This window comes from Lithobates pipiens, unplaced genomic scaffold, assembly GCF_037356315.1.
Source record: "Lithobates pipiens isolate NorthernLeopardFrog02 unplaced genomic scaffold, aLitPip1_a1.2 Scaffold_37, whole genome shotgun sequence".
NCBI classification, from domain to species: Eukaryota; Metazoa; Chordata; class Amphibia; order Anura; family Ranidae; genus Lithobates; species Lithobates pipiens.
Window position 1 is genome coordinate 7,990,982 of NW_027507825.1, and position 22,460 is coordinate 8,013,441.

General features: G+C 43.5%; 1 protein-coding gene across 1 annotated transcript in view; it reads right to left on the reverse strand.

Moving 5' to 3' along the window:
• Positions 1–10,459: 10,459 nt before the first annotated feature.
• LOC143956519 (tyrosinase-like) overlaps positions 10,460–22,460 on the reverse strand; it is a 38,548-nt gene continuing 26,547 nt past the window's right edge. The window contains exons 4-5 of the mRNA XM_077466719.1: positions 21,493–21,634; positions 10,460–10,851 (exon numbers count right to left, since the gene is read on the reverse strand). Coding sequence (XP_077322845.1) covers positions 10,671–10,851; positions 21,493–21,634 — 323 coding nt within the window. The 3' untranslated portion in view covers positions 10,460–10,670. The remainder of the gene's footprint in view (positions 10,852–21,492; positions 21,635–22,460) is intronic.

Consider the following 22,460-nt stretch of genomic DNA (forward strand, 5'->3'; position numbering starts at 1 on the left):
GCGCCCTTCCGTGATACAGCCGGCGGCTATAGCCGCTCGCTGTATCACAAGGCCCCGCCCCCCGGCGCGCTGCGTCATTGGATGTGATTGACAGCAGCGCGAGCCAATGGCTGCGCTGCTTTCAATCCATCCACTCCAGCCAATCAGCGGCCAGGCTGAGCGGCGAAGAGGACTGCGGGGGCGAGCGCGGGATTTTCGAGGGGTCAGGTAAGTAAAACGGGGGGGACTGGGGGCGCCAGCAGTGTGAGATGTTTTTTCACCTTAATGCATAGAATGCATTAAGGTGAAAAAAAATTTACCTTTACAACCCCTTTAAAGCGGGAGTCCACCGGGACTCCGCGTTTTTTTTTTTTTTTTTTTAAAGCCAGCAGCTACAAATACTGCAGCTGCTGACTTTTAAAATACTGACACTTACCCGCCCAGCACGCCCGCGATGTCGGCACCCGAAGCCGATCTCTAGATCGTATCTCGGGTCCTGCCGCCGCCATCTTGGGTACGGGAATCAGGAAATGGAGCCTTTCGGCTTCATTTCCCGGGTTCCCTACTGCGCATGCGTGAGTAGCGCTGCGCAATAAGGACGGTCCCCGCTGCCTCTGGGATCTGTGTGTTTCCCAGCAGGCAGCGGGGCACTTGCGGAAGGGAGCGGGCACTTGCGGAAAGGGGCGTAATCTACACCCCTTTCCGCAGAGAGCTATCCCGGAAGTGGGTGCAGTTACCTGGATTATCCAGGTAACTGCACCCCCCCTCCCCCCTGAAAGGTGCCAATTGTAGCGCCGGAGGGGGGGAGGATTCCGATGAGCGGAAGGTCCATTTTAGGGTGGACCTCCGCTTTAATACGAAAATTTATGAATTTTGGTAAAAAAACCTAAATAATGAGAATCTAAATATTGTGAATCCAAATAGTGTGAAAATCATTAGTGAAAAATATTTTCAAAAATCAATTATCAGATAAAAAAACATTTGTCTGTAACTCAAATGTCCAATACATTTAAAAAAACAAAAAACAAAAATGAAAAATTCAAGAGATGTATAATAGTGCAACACAGTGTAGATAATGTCCCATGTGAATGAACAACAAAAGTGTAGTTGATCTTGTTTGTTCAAACAAAAATAGTGCTTGACCACGTGGACCCTTCACCGCTGTAAATCAGTAAGGAATGGAGGCTTACCAGATCACCGGTCGGTATACGCAGATACGGACACCTAGACGTTTTGATGCGGAAAACCGGAAAAGGACCCACTCCTTCAGATATCCCGCAATCACCGAATCAGCTCGGATCCTCTCGTGAAGCGGTCTGCGCGGCTGCGGATATGTAGGAGTTTTGATACAGGAAGCCGGAAGACAACCCACTCCTTCGAATGTCTCGTAGTCACCAAATCCGCTCTGGTCCACTCCTTCGAATGTCTCGTAGTCACCAAATCCGCTCTGGTCCACTCCTTCGAATGTCTCGTAGTCACCAAATCCGCTCTGGTCCTCTCTGTTCTGAACACATGAGGGGAGGCTTGTGAGAGGACCAGAGCGGATTTGGTGACTACGAGACATTCGAAGGAGTGGACCAGAGCGGATTTGGTGACTACGAGACATTCGAAGGAGTGGACCAGAGCGGATTTGGTGACTACGAGACATTCGAAGGAGTGGACCAGAGCGGATTTGGTGACTACGAGACATTCGAAGGAGTGGGTTGTCTTCCGGCTTCCTGTATCAAAACTCCTACATATCCGCAGCCGCGCAGACCGGTTCACGAGAGGATCCGAGCTGATTCGGTGATTGCGGGATATCTCAAGGAGTGGGTCGTTTTCCGGTTTTCCGCATCAAAACGTCTAGGTGTCCGCATCTGCGTATACCGACCGGTGATCTGGTAAGCCTCCATTCCTTACTGATTTACAGCGGTGAAGGGTCCACGTGGTTAGAGGTCGACTGATATGGGTTTTTCTCTGGCCGATGCCGATGCCGATATTTAGAAATCATGGTGGCCGATAGCCGATATATAATGCCGATTTTTTTTGGGCCGATATGTTAGGCCGATTTTATTTTATTTTATTTATTTATTTTTAATCCCCCTTGATCTAACACACCTTTCCCACTGGGGCGTTTTTTAAGGCGCTTTTGGGCTAAAAATAGCGCCTGTAAAGTGCCTGCAAAATGGCTCCCCTGCAGTCTGTGTGAAAGACAGAGTGCTTTCACACTGAGGCGATGCGCTGGCAGGATCTTAAAAAAAAAGTCCTCCAAGCAGCACGTTTGGAGTGGTGTATACCGCTCCTCCACCACTCCTGCCCATTGATATGAATGGGCACCACTGCCGAAGCGGTGCTTCATGGGCGCATTTAACCTCTTCCTTGGCCGCTAGCTGGGTTATATGTGCCCCACTAGCAGCCAAATAGCACCGCTAAAATGATGGTAAAGCGCCGCTAAAACTTGCGTTTTACCATCAACGCCTGCCCGCTCCAGTGTGAAAGCGGCCTTCATTAGTGATACAGAAAATTTCTTACACTTAAACATTTATTAAACAAAACAAACCTCCAATCAGTTTACTTGTATGTATGATCTAGATTAAAAAAAAAAAAAACCTATATATTAAATAAAAACGGGTAGTCAAAACTTTTGGACAAAAAAAAAAAAAAATGGACTAACTTTACTGTTTTTATTTTATTTTTATTTTTTAAATGGTGTATTTTTTTCCCAAAAAAATGCATTTGAAAGACCTCTGTGCAAATGCCGTGTGACATAAAATATTGCAACAACCGCTATTTTATTCCCTAGGATCTCTGCTAAAAAAAAATATATATAATTTTTGGGGGTCTAAGTGATTTTCTGGCAGAAAATACAGGATTTTTACTTGTAAGCAACAAGTGTAAGAAAAGTATTTAAATGGTTAAACTGAGAACTTCTACACAGAGATGATTTCATTCATTCAGTGTAAACATTGTATCATTTAGTTCTTTTCTTGGCAGTCTGCCCAGAGAGGAGGAAAGTGTTGCTATGACAACTCAGCAACTCACACTGACTTCTTACAGAAGTCATTTCAAAGTCCCGCTGTAGAATCGGCTTTTTATCAGCAGAATCGGCCGATGCCGATTATTTAAAAAACGGCAAATATCGGCCGATATATCGGTCGACCTCTACACGTGGTCAAGCACTATTTTTGTTTGAACAAACAAGATCAACTACACTTTTGTTGTTCATTCATATGGGACATTATCTACACTGTGTTGCACTATTATACATCTCTTGAATTTTTCATTTTTGTTTTTTGTTTTTTAAATGTATTGGACATTTGAGTTACAGACAAATGTTTTTTTTATCTGATAATTGATTTTTGAAAATATTTTTCACTAATGATTTTCACACTATTTGGATTCACAATATTTAGATTCTCATTATTTAGTTTTTTTTACCAAAATTCATAAATTTTCGTATTAAGTCACATTTACATTTAGAGGTTAAGCGCTGCACTTTTATCTTTTCTGTTTCGTTGTGCCTAGTATCCTGGTTATAGTGTTCAGCTGCTGTTTTTAATTTAATTTTTTTTACTAAGCGCAGATTTTCTATTTTTTTCTTGTTAAACATAAAAACAAAACATAAAAAAACACACGTGCATTTAAAAAAAAACATTGTTGTTGTAGAGAGGAGCCAGGGAAAGAGAAACAGTGTCTTTTTATTTCCACAAATGTGTGGCTAATATTGAGAAATTTTGGAAAAAAATTTTGGTAAATGCTTTCAAATCAATGGGGAAGGTGAAATGAACCATTTTCTGACCATGGCTTTTTCTGACATTTTTTTGTTTACAAGTAAAAATCTGTATTTTTCGATAGAAAACATTATATATATTTTTTTTAGCAGAGACACTAGAGAATAAAATGGTGGTCATATTTAATGTTGTGCTGTATTTTTTGGGAAAAAAAGACGCTCTAATGAATTTAAAAAAACCAAAAACAGTAAAGTTAGCCCAATTTCACACTTCTCCCCAGCAAGTGGGTATGTTCTACGGGAGAGGTTGGCTGGGTGAGTAAGACTCTGTTTCAGACAATGTGTTTGGGGTACTGTGTGGGTACGGGCATTGGGGGACTGGAGCTACAGGCTAATTTCAAAAGTCAACCCATTTGTGATCTTCTTCTGTGTTAGTCTTCTGCCGAAAGGGGAGATGTGTGACGGGAGTCACTTTGGGCAGGGGGGCTTGTGGAACCCAGCTTACCCTAGGGAGCTCTGGAAATGCCTTGTCCAGCTCCTCCGGCCCCTCCTATGTGTGAGTTACACTGTGCCTATTAGAGGCACAGGGAGGCTGAGAACCCCCGGTGGGTCTGCACTAACTAGACTCACCTTACAACCACACCGGACACATTTTGTGTTATCCCTGATGTCCTGGGTTCTATATATGTGGTTTCTGTTGAAAGAATGAAGGGGTTCTTTTCACTTGGGAGAGTAATACTTCTGAACAATATCCCTCATGAAATATATGAAGATAAATTAATTCCACCTTTCTGGAATATTATATGAGCTTGGTCTCATAAACTGTTGTAGACTTTTTACTAAATCGTTTGAGGTGTGGCTGTATCCCATTGTTCTAGTGTTTCTGTCTGCCTTGGGACATAGTATTATGGGATGTATATGTGTTTCTAGCATGTAGACTGGGGGCAGGGTGGAGGGAGGGGGGAATTCCTCCAACAACCCTCCCTGGTGATAAGATGGTCTACTGATGAGAAGTTGGAATACACCTGTATGTCTCTTGTTAGTGAACGCATTTTACCCTGTCCTGTGTCATTATGGAAAGAAGAAGAGGGGGTGGGGGATGGTCCCTAAGTGTATATCTCTTTGTACCTGTGTTTGAATAAACAGTCTTATGCTTCTTCACCCAACACTGATGCTTCGACAAGTGACTGGGTGGGCTAAGGGATCTTGGATCGTGCTGGTACCGGGCAAAGGAAGCTTTTACTGCGGACATACTCTTAATGTTATGCCAAGTAAGACAGGTCCTCTTTATTGAGAGATGTGGGGGTCAAAAAGACTCCACGTCTCTCATTTACCTTTTAAAAGAAAAAAAAAGCAATTTTGACTTAAAAAAAATTAAAACAAATCCTGTCAATCTGTCCAACGACCAGAAGTGACATCAGATGTCGCTCAGGTCCTCCAAGGGCATAGTCGAGTGGGGACAATCTTGCCCTCACTCAGCTTCCTGCCTAGCTATTAGCCGCATGGGATCAGATCAGAGCTTACCAACGGCGTTGGTAAGCTTGGAATTGACCAGGAAGCAACGGGGGTGGGGGGGGGGGTGGCGACACCTCTCATGGCACCTATAAAAGTGATCTTGCTGCAAATCTGCCACTGCGATCACTTTTAGCTGAAAGCCGGCTGCCTGACTGAAAAAAATATACAGGGCTTATGGCAGCTAGTTGGCTAAATATTTCAACGGGGACACTAGTTCTGGTAACAAACAGGGATTCCCATACTTTGGAGCAGTGGGCGGCCACACCATTAGGGGCCACCACTGGCCCTACCTCAGATCACCCGAGGAAGGGCCATGGCCCGATGAGCATTGTCAAGACAACAGCCACGCTTTCTCCTTGCTTCCCTCGACTTTTTCTTCACCATCTTGAGCTCCAAGCCTCGCTTTGAATCTGGTCTCCCTGAGCATTTGACGTCAGGCCCGGAAGTCCCACGCTCACTGGTTCCTATTGGGGCTTGCTTTGACTGTCTCCCGGGCCTGTTTCCACCTACATCTGGCTAGCTGTGCTGCCGCTCACCGCTGGATACCATCAGGGACTCGGTCCAGGCTCTACATCGTCTCCCGGTCCACACTAAATTTGGGGTTTCCCTGCCCCTTCCCCATTTGTGTGGATTCCATAGGGGATGCATGAGGATTCCAACACTGCAGCAAATCTATCAACAAGCTGGTCCATTGGCCTTTGCCATAAGGTATCATTATAGTGGTGAGCAAGCTGATTGTCTACCATCTACGCAAAGGAGAGTTTTAATCGTTTTTTTTTCATTTAAAAAAAAAATCATCTTATGGCAACAATAAATTGATAAATGGTTCTTCTTATTGATTTTTGCCTGTGTATCTGTCTGCACAAGACTGGCTCGAATTTCGATTTTCCTTATGGTTGTCATTGACTGTATATAATTTTTTTAAAGTGTATCTGAACTGTAACGTGGTTGTAAACCCTTACTTCTCAGTTCCAGCAGGCAGGAGGCCAGGATCTGACTTCACACACTGCGCAGCAACGAGCAGGGAGCTGAGTGTAATTTGAGACCTGAGTGGAGGGAAAGGGCACTCCCGCTCTACACAGTCTCAAAAAGAATCATGCACAGCTGAGGCCGTCATTCACCTTTTGTGTGCTGGAGGGGGGCTGGAATATCTCTTGAGAGTCTGTGGGGTCAGGATAACTTGTCAGAAGTGAATAATGCAGATAGCAGAGGGAGGAGAGAGGAGACAGAAATCGAGCTGCTTTGGATTGAGGCCCATACACACTATAGAGGGATATGCATGGTTTATTTTTCATTTCTGAGGTTTAGTATTTCTTGGGAAGCATTAAAATTAGGGATGCACCGATACCATTTTTACGAGTACCGATACTTTTTTTTTTTAGTACTTACCAATACCTATTACTGATACCTACTACAACTGTTTTGTTTACACTTCAGCTGTCAGCAATGGTACAAAGCATTGAAAAGTTATTTACAAATGAAAGAAATATTTTTTTTATTTACATTTTGCGCTTTTTTCAATGTGAAACATAGAAATATATGTTAAAGGTGGAAAAATATTAACGAACAAAGCAAACAAAAATAAAGTTTTCATTATTAATTATTAACAATGTATATTTTTATTTTTATTTTTCAGCGGCTGAGCAGTGTTGTTGATAAACATTAACCGACAGCTTTTTTTTTTTTTCGACAGCTTCAATTGCTGGTCTTTAACATTTCAGCTGTCAACAGGGGAACCCCACTGACAGCGGGATGAGTCATCGTTTGTTAAGGAGGCGGTGGCCCAGATCCTTAACAACCTATAATTGACAGATTTTTTTCTTTCTACATTTCAGCTGTCAGTGGGAGAATCAGGCCGGCAGCTGAAGGAACCAAGTCTGAAAGTATTGGTTTAAAGCGGTTTTGTACCTAAAAATTTAACTTCATATTATTAAAAGCACATGATAGAATACTTACCTAAATGAACCCTGAAAAAAAAAAAATATTCATTACTTACCTTATATTTCAGATGTTTGTGCTGACTTCCGGGCTGTCCTCCCGTGGGAGTAGGCGTGGTTATCATCCTTGCAATGGTCACTGGGAAATTTCTAAGCTGTTTCCCAAGAATCCATGGGGGACAATGAAATTGCGAAATCTCGTGAGATTTCGGGAGGACGCCGGTCACATGACGAGGGCGTGTCCGAAATTGCCATTTTTAAAGTGGGCAGGCAGCTGTATCTGCCATTACCACCGGAGCATGCTGGGAGCTGAGCGTCATAGAATAGAGGAAGTAAATGCCTGTGGGCTTCAGACGCCCACACTTAAAATGGAAAACGCCTGAGTACTTTTTTAAAACTTATCCGAAGCAAAAGAATCGTCGCGCCGGGGGTCAAAAACACGCCGATCGTGGATGCTAACCGACGGTAGCAATCGCCCACCTGTGACACAGGTAAGAAAAAAAAAAAGCAGCGGAATCCCGCTTTAAGTATCAGTGCATTTGCTCGAGTACCGATACTTGAGAAAATGCTTAGTATCAGTACCGACTGGTATCGGTGCAACCCTAAATAAAATATGATTACACACCTGGAGATCCTGCCAGGTCCCTTCACCCTGTTTGTTTCTGACCACACTAGGCGGGGAAGCAGATCCATCTTAGCATGGTCAGTTTGGGTCTGTGCCCTCTAAACAGGAACAACAGGATGCCTGTGCTCTCACAGTCAGACTGCTGCTAGCACGACCACCCACCCAGGCCTGCCTTCTGCTGAGAAACGATGTGGCTCTACTCACCCATGGTCAGATCTCTGCAGGATGCCCTACCACCCACCCGAACCTGCACAGTTGCCTGAGAGCTGCTGGGATATGTGACCTCAGTAGGAGCTGTCAATAGACCCTAGGAGTCCCCCCCCCCCCAGAGCCTATGATGCAGAGCCTAAATAGCAGTTATGTCACTGCTCATAAACGTACTAAAAGTAAATGCATGTAGAAGTTTTTTTTTTTTTGTCTTAAAAGGGTTGCCATAGGTTAGTATTGAAAATGAGTCAAATGTTTTAGGATAGACAAGGTTCACATTCACTTTAAGCATATTTTTCCTTACATTAAAATAAGTGAAATGTTACTGTAAAATCAATTTGACTGAAATCACTCCAACGGGCTGATATGACCCTGACGACAGTGAGCGGGGGGACATTTCTCCATCATCTGAGCTTCCTTTTGCTGTTGCTTGTATTTCTCTCCTCGTGGACTAGACCGGAGCACATGTGTTGAAAGTGTAACTTTACCTATATTGGGTAACATAAGTTCTCCCCTACAGCTAACACAGTTTACCATCTGGTTCCTCAGACACTACTGTATCTGTGTAGCATACAGTACCAGTGAGCAATGCCACATCACCTGTTCTGGATTACCCTATTGGCTCAGATCCACGTAGTTCCTCCCTGAACTTGCCCTTTTCATTACTGTTAAGCCTTGTTCTGCCTGCCAGAGTTGTTCCTCAAGTTTTAACCTTCTTGAACTGGGAGTATCTGGAAGCCACTTAGCATCACCATTAGTGCACCATCAAAGGGGCCCCAACCATGCCGGCAAACAATAAATTAAAAATCTTATTTATTATAATATATATATATATATATATATATATATATATATATTATATCATTTTTGGAGTGTTTTCCTCCCTGTTCATAGTATTTTGACTTTAGCAACGTTTCACCTTCTAGGAACACTGAAGTCCTGCAGGCAGACTTGGACCTAGCAAAGTCACTCCAAGACCTAAGGCAGCATAGCTTCCAGGGGTTTATATTATCTGTTTCTGGCTGCCCTTATGATTATCTAGGTGACTGTGTTACAGTTTAAGCTGATTGGTAAAACCTAGGGCCAGTTACTCATAATTATCCTGTATTTTAAGTGTAACTTTACCATTGTTATTCATATCACCCCTTATCTCTGTCTACCTTTACCTACGCTATTTTATGACAATGTAATTTGTTTGTTTTACTAAATAGTCTGGTGCTTGCATTCTTTAAAATAGTATTATAGCTGGGTACTAATATACTATAATAGTACTCAGCCTGGTGTATCAGAGGGGCTAAAGTATTTGGGAAGGTCAGGCCAGCAACAGAGGACCCATCTTAACTAGCACCTTCGGGGGTAGCGCTACACAAGGACTGAAGATGGGTCCTTAAAGTGGAAGTAAACTCCCCTATCGTTTTCAGCCAAGGAAGCCGCCATCTTTGCCTCTGTTTAATCTTCAACTGCTATGGTGCTGCACATGTGATTCGTTATGACACCAGCCATTGGATGGTTTGATAGTTTGGCTGAGAGCACAGCTAATGTGCAGTTAGCATTCCCGGCATGCCTTTTTTTTTTAACTGTTTAAATCCATGGGTTTACTTCCACTTTAACCCTCAAATACATTAAATGTATTCCTTTAACCAATATGATATGAATTCCAGTTATGGATGTTTTGCATAGTTATCTAGCTTGGATTAATGTAACTATGCACAATCCATACCTGACCAATCTCCCTGCAAGCTGGCAATCGTTGTTGTAGGTACCACTACTACAGTGATCTCCACTAGCTTCCAGGTCTCTTGCCGAGTGGTTGCCCTTGGTCAAATTCTCGGCATGGGCACCATTTAGAGAACACTTTTTTTCAATGAATGCAAAAAGTTCTTTGATTTGACAAGGTGGAGAGGCAGGGCAGTTATATCATGATCTCCAGCTCGTCCAATCAGAGATTGCTTTACATTTATTGAGAAAAAAAGTGTTCATGTAAAGTTCAGGACTCGGAAGCTAGGGTTGATCACTGTACTAGAGGTGCCTACTACAGTGATCTCCAGCTTCCACAGGCTCGGCCAAGTATGGCACATACATACTTACATTGGTCCATACTGGTCCAATGTAAGTAAGCATAAAATCCATATCTTCAATTCACCTTTAAGTCTAGAATCAAAATTTTCATGTGTATAATTCTTCCCTCAAGGCTCAACTTGAAGAACCAGCTCCCTGCCTGGTCCCTTCGGGAGTAGACCAGCCCAGGACACTCACAAGGGCCCATAGACCATTTATAAGGGAGGCTCAAAGCTGAAACTCTGATTATAAACAAAAATGGACCTTGAATTCTATCCAGCACACCTAAAGCGTTCTAGAACATTATGCAGCAAGTGAAAAGAGAATTCCCGACCGCCATGTTTCTTTGGGGCCAGTGACTCAGCTGGTGTTGAAGATATTGGATCCCAATTAAGTAACATTTTCAGACAAAAAAAAACTGACCACTACTGATGGTAATTATTTTTTATTTTGCAGTTCCATGTCAATATGGGTTACATAGTTACTCTGGAAAATTTTCATCAGGATTTTTGAAGTGAGATGATTGGACAGATTTGTTATGAGAGCTTGCTGATGTCTTCAGACCAAGCAGTCATTTGAAGAGGTTTTCCATCCCACCAAAGACAGACCTCAATCTGATAAGACTTGCTGCAACAGAATATTACAATCCCTGGTATATAGAGTACTTGTATCCAAATGCATCTGACTTCTGCAATAACTGTTTATTGGTGTAACACGGGAAGTACGGAGTAGCGCACTCATTAGGACCTTGACCTGGTTGATCATTTTCAGGGTACACATCTGAACTTGCATTGTATTTATGAAGCCATTTCTCATATATCCTAGAAATAGTTATGGAAAGATAAAGATAATAAATCTCCATACAAAAATCCTAATACAAAAAAGTCCTATTTCAGTTTTGCCATTGGGGGATTCTGTCAACTTCTCTTCTCCTGTATCACCCAATTACTCCAACCCTGTACAGCGCACACACACCCCACAATTATCCCACATTTCTGGCTTCCTCTGTCCCTGACCACCAAAACATGTCAGACCCCCATCAGTCCCTGATCCTCCAGAGAAATGTGGCTGGAGCAACTAATAGCAAAAACTTCCAAGTTAGCCCTTTAACATTCACAGCAGCTCACCTCCCATTCCATATCCATTCCTGGCCACCTTACTCACTCCTCTTTATCCACTAAAACATATTGATTCCTCTGGCTACCTTATCACCCCTCCCTTCCCACCTTACACCCATCCCTCTCTGATAGTCTCACTATCTTTCACTGACATATCCATTTCTGGCCTCCTCCTCCCCATCAATTCCCTACCCCAATGACAGATATCCATTTCTGGCCTCCTCCTCCCCATCAATTCCCTACCCCAATGACAGATATCCATTTCTGGCCTCCTCCTCCCCATCAATTCCCTACCCCAATGACAGATATCCCTTACTGGCCTCCTCACCCCCTTCAAATCCCTAATCCATGTGCCCGGTCCCTAATATAGCAGGGTACCAGGCGCATGGATTCCAATTTTTTTTTTTTTGAAGCACATGATTAATAATTGGCTTCAAAAAAGGATGGGCTTGGGGTGCAGAGCACTGCTCCCCGGAACTGACCCAGTTGTGTGACAGTAGCAAATTAATATTCACTATTGTCTTCCTGATTCTCCTCCAGGCCAATCAGGAAGCAGGTCCTGAGACCCGACTAGCCAGGGGGTATTCCAGACTTCCTATTCCTGGTGCAGGCCTGTGGCCAGGGAGGGCTGGAGCTGGCCTCTGGAAGCCGTAGTGAGCATGGAGGCTGAGGTTGGGCAGGAGCTGTGGGTCGGTGGAGCAGATGACGAATGACATGCTGGTGGTGACTGGACTGCCAGAAGAAGTGAGTACACCCCCTCCCCGCCCATACACCGTACAATCTCATTGATTACCGCATTCCCACCTGTCTCCCGCAAGAGGGGCGGGCTTGGCGCTAGATTGCCCCCCCACCAAAAAAAATATTGAGCACCTGCCACCACTGACGCTACTGTACCCCAATGGTTGCCCTGACCTTGCAAGTCTCCTGACATCTCTGACACCCAGACATTTTAGCAAAGAAATATGGATGCAGACACAGAATAATTCACAGTAAACCAGTTGAGTTTAACTTTGGATTTTGCAGTAAATAGAATCAATAAAAAATGGATCAGATAAGAGAAATCAGGTTATTATTACACTCTTTCTATGAACAAACAAAATGAATGGTCAACTGAAGTCCCTGAATCAGCAAGTTTAACCAATCAAGGTCTATGGCTGCAGGCCAGAAGAGGGTAGGAGAATGAGCAACGTGGAGTCAGACCACTTTCTTCAACCTCCTGATACCATAGCTCCTCTTTAACACAAACACTTAACACAGTTAGCAAGTTGTGTCTGAAGTCTATGAAGTAGATTTCTTAATAAAGAGAGTTTCTTGGTGATATGGGGCCGGATAGATGCCCAATGTTTCTGTCCCTTATGGGGGGATAAAGTAGTAAATGTAGAAATCTTGTGTCTTCAGCTAGATCTAATGGAGGGGCCCAAAGTAATTGTTATTAATAACATTCGGCAGTACATTAGATATTATAGATGTCTCCTTATAGAGCTCTAATGAAGGAGCCAAAGTAACGGTGTTTGCATATCCTTGGGCAGGGCTCAAGTCCTGCGGGAACGCATGGGAACGGAGTTCCTGTACTTTTTCCACAACAGGAACTCGGTTCCCGTTAGCTACCTTGTTCTGCAAGACTTTGAAGTATGCGAGCTGTGTGGCAGGTGCTACACCAGCAGCTCGCAATAGTAAGTGCCGCACACCTGACCATTCAGCCATTACCAGTAGGGGGCCCCATGACAGCTTCCACTTCGATCTACCTGTCAATCACAGCTAGCTGACAGGTTGATCAGGTCCCTGCTGCTAAGAGATTGTATTTAGTCAGACCTCTCGTGATGCGCTCCTCCCCGCCGGCCCCTCCTGATTTTCTGTCTCTTCATCTCCCCCCCCCCCCCCACACCCCAGTGTCTTGTTTACTTGCTCTGTGTGTAGGGCTGCAACTAACGATTATTTTCATAATCGATTAGTTGGCCGATTATTGTTTCGATTAATCGAATAATCGGTTAATAACCTAAAAAAAAAAAAAGGTTTGCTGCAATTTGCATTTTTACATATTTTTTTTTGGCCAATTTGTTGTTGGGCAGATTAAAAAAACACAAATTGCCGCAAAAACGCATTATTACATGCTTTTCTGCAGCTTCCCCATTGAAGTACATTGAACCAAAATAGCACCGTTTTGCGTTAAAAAAAAAAAAGTCCTCGTCTTTTCCAAATACGCAGCAGCTGAAAAAATCATGGATGTGAACGTGTCCCATAGGAAACCATGTAAATGAACTGTAGTGCGTTTCTGCAAAAAAAACACCAAAAAACAGAGATGTGACCCAAGCCTGAGATGTTTAGTAACAAATTGGGATTAAAAAAAAACTAAAATTAGTACAAAAAGAGCAAATAATCGCTACTATAAGGGGTTAATTTTTTACTATGGGGCAGTGAAAGTAATATTTACAGTAGCGATTTGCTCTTTTTGTACTATAAAGGGCTAATTTTATTTTTTGTTAACCCCATTATGTTAGTGGCTGATTATTCGATTATGAAAATAGTAATCGATTAATTTCATAATCGATTAGTTGTTTCAGCCCTATCTGTGTGTCCCGCTGAATTCCCCCTCTCCTCTATCTTCAGTGCCATATGATGAGAGAACCCAGAGGAGGAGCACAGCTATTCTGCTCACAGGACATGCAGGGAGAGAGGTGAGCTGAGGGAGGAACATCAGTTTGGGGTGGTAAGCTGGGCACAATACCTGGCAAAGTTTAATGCCAGGAGGGAAGTTTATGTGGAAATATGTGAAGGGTTGGAATAGCAGCGAGTGTGTGTTGGAGCCCCTGCAGAGTTTGCAGCCCCCCCCAGGCTAACATGCATCTCCTAAGCAGGAACACATCACTATCTCCCCAACATTCTGTCCAGATAATGTGCAGTTCATTTATGACCTTTCCGTTTAACCCTGTGTTATCCAAACTCTGTTCAATGAAAAGTGTAAACTCACCACATAAACACTCTATATACAAAATAACATCCCCAATAAAGATCAGAACATGATGTTCACATTTACATGGAAGAACAACTGAATGAATGCTGATTATTCAGAGAATTACCGGATTTATGTTTATTGAGGATTGTTTTTTTTATGTACGAACAGTTAAGCTTCATACACACAATAAGAAAATTGGATTAAAAATAAAATTTTTGAAGTGTTCGTGCATATGAGAGTATCATTTATTTATATTTTTGGTGGGGGAGTGGATCTTGGGTGGGAGTTCCCACACCATTTTCGCCAGGACTTGACCCCTGTCCTTGGGTGTAAAGAGTGTAAAGGGTGGCTTTCACCCACTCACCAATTTGGGCGACAAGAAGCTCAGGAGAAATGATGAGAAGATCCTGCAGCCTCTGCAGATACAATGCTCAAGGCATGGCTCTCGACCCCGCACCTCTCAGCACCGCAGCTCTGCTGGATCTGTGATGCAGGTGATGAGGGTGTCTTCTTGGCTAAGACCCGATGACCTGATACTGTCAACAGCAGATGTGCCAACACTTGATCCCAGAGGCTTTGCCTTGCCACCTAGCCCGCAGCAGAGCCCTGGCCTTTGGATCACTGCTTTCAGATGAAAGCCGTGGTCTCAAGACACCAACTCCTCCCCAACACAGGCTATTTATCCCCTCTCCCATCATTCTGTTCTCTTCCTTCAGCCGGCTGGAACTTGTAGTCCAACACAGTCTGGCTCCAATGCAAACTTGGCTTTCCGAACTAGATGTCTCAGGATCCTTTGCTCTTCTCTCACAAATCCTCACTTGCTCTGCATTCAGAATACAGTAAACAGTCTGTGCTGAACAGCGGCAGCCCGTCTATTAAGGGCGCACGCCACCCCCCTCCCCCAACCATGCTTCCGGCCTCCTGATCTACATAATCTACATAAGCAAACAAATACTCTTGCAGTTATCTAGTGTTCAAGGGATAACCTCTCAGGCCTTGCTACCCTCCAGGATAGGGGCATCCTAGCAGTCATAAGAGAAATAAAGAAAAGAGGGCACACCGGCCTTGTGCATTATCCTCAATAAATCTATTAATGCAAACAGATTAAAAACTACTCACAAACAAGTGAAGAAAAATCGCTGTTCTCTTAGGAGTAAAAAAACGCTCATATAGAGCATTATATGTATAAAGTTTATACGAGTTTAGAAGAGTTTTACGTTTTTTTTTCTGCCAGTGAGCTCCAATCAGAAATGCGATCCATAAGATTTTTTTTTTCCTGCCTCTAAAAGTTGATCTCAAAATATGCCTGGAAACTTTTTTTTTTTTTAAATTGTAATTTTTATTGAGAGAAATTTTACAGAATATAAAGACATACAGAACTGACAATAGACAAGGAATGTCTGGAGCATACCGTATTGGAGAGACTGATAGAACCTCATGGTGACTACAGGTATACAGTAGCAGTCAAAAAATAAAAATAAATGAATAAAAGAAAACAAAGCAAAACAAAGCACATAAAGGAAAAAACAAAAACAAAAAAAACCCAGAAAAGTAGTACGTAAAACAATATTAAAATAAAAAGAAAGACTGAGGCTGCGTACACACGGGCGGACTGTTCGCCCAACTTTGTCCTCTGAACAGTGTTTCAGCGGACAGTCCGCTCGTGTGTGGACTTCAGCGGACAGTTTCAGCGGACAGTCTGACGAACAAAGTTTTTTGGAAATCCCGTAAAACTGTCCGCTGAAACTTGGTTTGAGCGGACAGTCCGCCCGTGTGTAGGCTTGTTCGTCAAACTAAGTTCCGCGCATGCTCAGAAAGGATTTACACGCCGAAGGTTGCATTGCAGTGTATAGGACGTCGTTTTTCTAGTCCCGTCGTACGTGCCGTTCACGTCATCGCGCACGGTTTCAGCGGACTGTTCGTTCATCGTGTGTGGTCAAGTCCGCTCATGCTAATTTTGAGCGGACTGTTTGTCAAACTGTTTGACGAACAAGGTTGGGCGAACAGTCCGCGCGTGTGTACGCGGCCTGAGAGTCATTGTATATTTCGTAATGCAGAGGTTGGGGGTTTTGAACTGGTGCTTCAATAACATGACTAAAATCTGACAGAAGAGGGCTTCCTATCACTATAAAATTTCCTCAAGAGATAAGGTAAGCTTCGAGTGGCTGTTGGGCCAGTAAAAAAGACTTAAAGTACCGACATGATACCAAACACTGGGGATCGAGAAGGATAGGGAGCACTAGGGGATAGCTAATGACTGGGTGGCTAGGGGTACCGAGGGCACCTGCGGGAGCCCAAAGGTCGAGGCGTCCCAGGGGGCCCAAATCACGCCAAACCGGTCAGTCCCATCCTCCACCATAGCCGTCAGTTGTTCCATTCTGCGTATGTCCTTGATGGTTCGTATTAGCTGAGTCTGGGTTGGGGGCTGAGTAGATAACCAATTAGAGGGGAATAGCTCTTTTAGCAGCAAGCAGAACATAGGAGGCTAATTTATTAGCTGCCTTCCCCAACCCCGGGAAGGGAAGGCCTAGGAGAAGGTGGACAGGGTCCAATGGAATGGAGGTGTCAAAAATCTGCTGGAGCATGTGAGATACCATGGACCAGAAAGGAGCAATTAGAGCACATTGCCAGAAAATATGATAATGTGTTCCCTTGGCATTTCCACACCTCCAGCACATGGGAGAAAGAGAGGGGTGATATCGATGAATAACCTCGGGGGTGCTATACCAGAACAGTAGGACTTTATATGCTGTCTCTCTCTGTGCAACGCATCTGGAAATTTTAGAGGCGGAGGACCAAATTCTGGACCATTGTGAGAGAGTGATTTGTTGATGAAGGAGCTGCGACCATGCACCTGCAGGCATCATCCCGGTACCGTTTTGTTCAGCGGGCGATTGACTTTCCAGCCATAACAACCGATGCAGCTAAAAGCCGCTCGGCTGTTATGCCGGAGGAGCGGGAGATGACGTCCCTCCCTCCCGCCGCCTCCCGCCACTGTTACCGGTGCTCCCGCTCGATCGGGAGCACCGATTCCTGCTGTGATGCCTCCGGCTGCTGGGGAGGAACTGGAACGAAGCCGTAATCGGCTTCGTTCCAGTCTCCTCATAGTAAACACGGAAGTAAATGACGTCACTTCCCGTTTACTCGGCTGCCAATGGCGCCGGTTTAAAAAAAAATATCCAGTATTCAGAATCGCCGTTTTCGGCGATCTGAATACACTGAAGTGTAAAGGAGGGGTGGGAGGTCTTTTAGACCCCCGATCCCTCCATAAAGAGGACCTGTCACCACCTATTACTGTCACAAGGCATGTTTACATTCCTTGTGACAGCAATAAAAGTGATCAAATTTTTTATTTATTTTTTTAAACAATTTAGTCATTTTAAAATAAATAAAATAAATAAAAAAATAAAATAAAATTTTTTAAAGCGCCCGCCGTCCCCGCGAGCTCACAAAGCAAAGAAAACGCATACAGAAGTCGCGCCCGCGTATGTAAACGGTGTTCAAATCACACATGTAAGGTATCGCCGTGATCGTCAGAGCGAGAGCAATAATTCTAGCCCTCCTCTGTAACGCTAACCTGGTAACCGTAAAAAATGTTTAAAGCGTCACCTATTGAGATTTTTAGGTACCGTAGTTTGTCGTCAATCTACAAGTGCGCGCAATTATAAAGTGTGACATGTTTGGTATCTATTTACTCGGCGTAACATTATCTTTCACATTATGCAAAAAAAATGGGATCATTTTACTGTTTTTTTTTTAAATTCATGAAAGTGTCCCTTTTCCCAAAAAGTTGCATTTAAAACACCGCTGCGCAAATACCGTGTGACATAAAATATTGCAACAATCGCCATTTTATTCTCTAATGTTTGGGGGTTCCAAGTAATTTTCTAGTAGAAAATATGGATTTTAACTTGTAAACACCAAATTCCAAAAATAGGCTTAGTCATGAAAGGGTTAAAGGTGTTTTTAACTAGCCTGCTGGAAATGTCATTCTTAAATGTGTGCGCTGTAATATGTTCTGTACTGTTTGTTGGTCTTATAGCAGCACCATCTTGAATTTAAACGCATTAGGATGTGCCCTCCAAATATGTTTTCTGTATATTGTAATAGACCCTGACCAGGTTTTTTGGGGATGGCGCACCCCTCCCCCTCTTCATTACCTCTTATTTAGTGGCCATCAGTGCATAGGAGGAATCCCTTCAGTTCTCCCACATGGAGGGTTTTGGCTCCCATGGTTGAGACGCAGGATCTTTCATTCTATTACTAGGGTAGGACCCACTAATTCTGGGTACTTTGACGCAGTAAGTGGGCTTAGCACTATATAATCATAAAGTGTGACCAAACCCCCGTATTTTTTGAATATGTTCAGGCGTTTTTAACTAGCCTGCTGGAAATGTCATTCTTGAATGTGTGCGCTGTAATATGTTCTGTACTGTTTGTTGGTCTTATAGCAGCACCATCTTGAATTTAAATGTATTAGGGCGTGCCCCCCAAATCAGGGCCAGATTAAGAACATCATGGGCCTGGTGCTGAGGATTTTGGTGGGGCCTTTTATAAACAATAAATAAATAAAAAATGCAAACTATTTTTTGTTATAACAAATTGAATTAAAGAGAGAGAGGGAAGATGAGAGAGAGAGAAAGAGAGAGAGAGAGAAAGGGGGTGAAAGAGGTGTGGGGGGTAAGGGAGGGAGGATGAGAGAGAAAGGGGGGATGGGAGAGAGAGGATTCACATGAGGATGTGTGGGAATGACATCAACGCAGCCTGGCCAAGGCAAGTGACCGAAGGCACAGAACCCAGAAGGAAGTCCGGGTGAAGATGGAAGTGCCCGGGCCCCGCCGGACTGATCACAGCACAGCACTGGAGGGCTCAGTCTGACCATTTAAGTGTACCCTAATGTGCTAATATGCTGGGCATACTTGTACATTATGGCATAACCTACCCCAGGGCCTCTAAAAAGTAGTAATGTTAGAAAAGTTTACTAGCACTTTAATATCACAGGAGCCTCTAATGGGGCCCCCTACTGCCCTGTGGCCCTTGGGCAGTGCCTAAGTGCATAGTTGTCAACATTTCAAAAATAATTTCAGGGACGCTTTTTTTACAAGTGCTATATTTAGAGTAGCTGACATCCCCCATGTTCCTCTATACATCACAATAGTAATTACAAAATGAAATAAGTACTAATAATGGGGCAGAACAAATATGAGGACTGTGAGATTTCCTTTAGTTGAACTGACAAAAGTGTGCCCATTGTAGAGCTGGTAACATTGAGGATATTCAGTATCATTTTAAAGAACAGTTTTTGTGGGTAAGAGGCATAGGGGAGAAGTATGGATGGTATAAAAGTGGGAAGGATTTGCAGATGAGGGAGAGGAATGTGGAGGGTCTAACAGTGGGCACTATGTACATGAGAGGAGTGCAGAGGGTATGGCAGTATGCACAGCAGAGGAGTGTAGAGGGTATGACATTGGGCACTATGTATAAGAGAAGAGTGTGGAGGGTATGACAGTGGGCACTATGTACAGGAGAGAACTGTGGAGAGTATGACAGTAAGCAGTAATTACAGGAGAGGAGTGTAGAGGGAGGATATGACCGTGGGCACTATGTATAGGAGAGAAGTGTTGGAGGTGTGACAGTGGGCACTATGTATAGGAGAGGAGTGAGGAGGGTATGACAGTGAGTAGTATGCATAGAAGAGGCATGTGGAGGGTACGACAGTGGGCACTATGTACAGGAGAGAAGTATATGACAGCGGGCACTATGTCCAAGAAAGGAGTATGTAGGATATGACAGCAGGTGTTATGTATAGGAGAGAAGTGTGGACGGTATGACAGTGAGCACTATGTATAGGAGAGAAGTGTGGAGAGTATAACAGTGGGTACTATGTATAGGAGAGAAGTGTGGAGAGTATAACAGTGGGTACTATGTATAGGAGAGGAGGATGAAGTAATCTGGGAAGGAAAAATGTAAAGGTTTGTGGAAGGATGTTTAGGGACTGCGTAGTGGTTAAGCGGGCCAGACATGGAAATTACACCAATTAAGCAGCCATATTTGATCTATGTATGGGTCAGGTTTTCCTCAAAACAATCAGTGCTGCCAGCTATAGTTAGCAACACGAATCATTGTATTCACTGGCAGAACACAATAACACTGCGGGAGTGATCGCCCCATTCACAGGTCAGCAGGTTAGAGGGTGTGTGGGGACAGGCTGGGGAGAGATACTAGTCAGTCCCTGGGTAGGTACTGGTTAGTATCAGAGCCAGATACACACATGTTACATACGCCACGATCGCTAGAGCGAGAGCAATAATTCTAGCACTAGACCTCCTCAGTAACTCTAAACATGTAACCTGTAAAAAAATGTAAAGCATCGCTTAGTACACAACAAAAAATTGTGCTAACTTTAGTGTTTTTTTTTTTATGAATGAAAGTTTCTTTCCAAAAAAAAGTTTGAAAAATTTGCTGAGCAAATATCGTGTAACATAAAAAGTTGCAAAGACCACCATTTTATTCCATATGGTCTCTGCTAAAACATTATATAATGCTTGAGGGTTCTGAGTCATTTTCTAGCATAAAAATATGATGATTTTTACATGTAGGAGAGAAGTCTCAGAATGGGCCTGGGTGGCAAGGGGTTAACTATCATAAGTAATATACAAATAATTATTATAAGCACTGTGAGGTCATCCTCTCCATCTGCTGCAGAGTGTTCCAGCTTGTATTTATACTGGCCACTCTGTATGCAGCTTCTGACAGGCTGTACAAGGAGCCCCGTATCTCCCGAACCATAGATGATAGCAGCCCCATATTTTAACCAGTGCTGGAGTGTGTCTTTAGCTACTTACCCCCCCCCCCCCCCCCCCACCCCGCCAAGCTGAGCTACAATCCTCGAAGTCGATCTTTATTTATTTTATTTTTTTGGGCAAATGGGCCTATCTTGATAAAGGGGCCTGGAGCTGCAGCTCCAATAGCCCCTATGTTAATCCGGCCCTGCCCCAAATATGTGTTCTGTTCACAAATCTGTCACACAAAAGTTAAAAGTACAGACACACATGTTTCGAATCAATGCTAACCAAACACAAAATTAGCAGAAGGGGCCAAAAGGGTGGCGCTCAATAGATGAAATTCCTCATAGTACGTCTAGTACGTCACTGCATTTTGTTTGTTGGCTGACAATTGTGAACCATTAATATGCAAGACAAGATCCAGGGACACGCCCCGAAGACAAACATCTGACGCTCGATTGGCCAACAATTGTATCGTGTGCACAAGGCTTTAGAATGTATTACAGCTGAAAAACTCCGCTTCAAACACACTCCTTCTGGGTTTTTTTTTTTTCCAGGCAGAAAAAAGCCATGGATATATCTTAAAGATTTGGTGAGAAGACTTACTTGTCAATAAAACAATGGTGCAGTAGAAACATTGGATCATTGCTGGAGATTGGAACCTCGCCCATCGTCCCACCAAGGAAGTTATGGACCAAGTTATGCATTGTAGTCTGTAACGTTATCCCATCTTTTGGATTTAGAAAACCTGCAAAGATAATATAACAAGGTTATGATCCTCTGGTTACATTTCTTTTAGCCCTTGTACACACGGTCGGAGATTCCGTCGGAATCTTTCCTATCGGACCGATTTGTCGGATATTCCAACTGTGTGTGGTCTGCATCGGACTGTTTCCGACGGACCAACTTTTCCAACTTGGCGGTAAAATTTTCCGACAAAATGCTCCGATCGGACATACTCCGATCATGTGTAGCCTACTCCAAAAAATTGCCACGCATGCTCAGATCAAATTCCTAGACCAAAGCTATTGGCTACTAGCCTGAACGTAGTCCCGTCCTAACGAAATAACGTCATCACGTTATGTACAATCGGAATTTTCCAACAACTTGGTCCGGCCGTGTGTATGCAACATCACTTCCGGACCTCTTCCGGAATTAATCCGTCGGAATAACTCAGACGGATTTGGTTGTCGGAATCTCCGACCGTGTGTACAAGGGCTCAGAGCTCCCATATCTTTCTATTTTCCCCTAATAGGTCTGTAGGTACTACAAGCTAATGTTGAGTTTGGCAAATTAAAATATTAAAAATCCCTACTAAGCTATTATTATGTTTGCTATCTGCATGTAGAATGTCCCTGTGACATAAACTAAACAAATTTCTACAACCATTTCTGTAGCACAGGTTTCTATGGTTTCCCCCATGGCTTTAAAAATCAGGTACATACCCAGGAATTTGAATTTCTTTACCAGTGCTGGGCAATTTCCTCAATGTGTCAAAATGTAGTTAAAGGTCCAGTCAGGAAAGGGGGGGACAAGCCCCCCTTCCTGAACCATACCAGGCCACATGCCTTCAA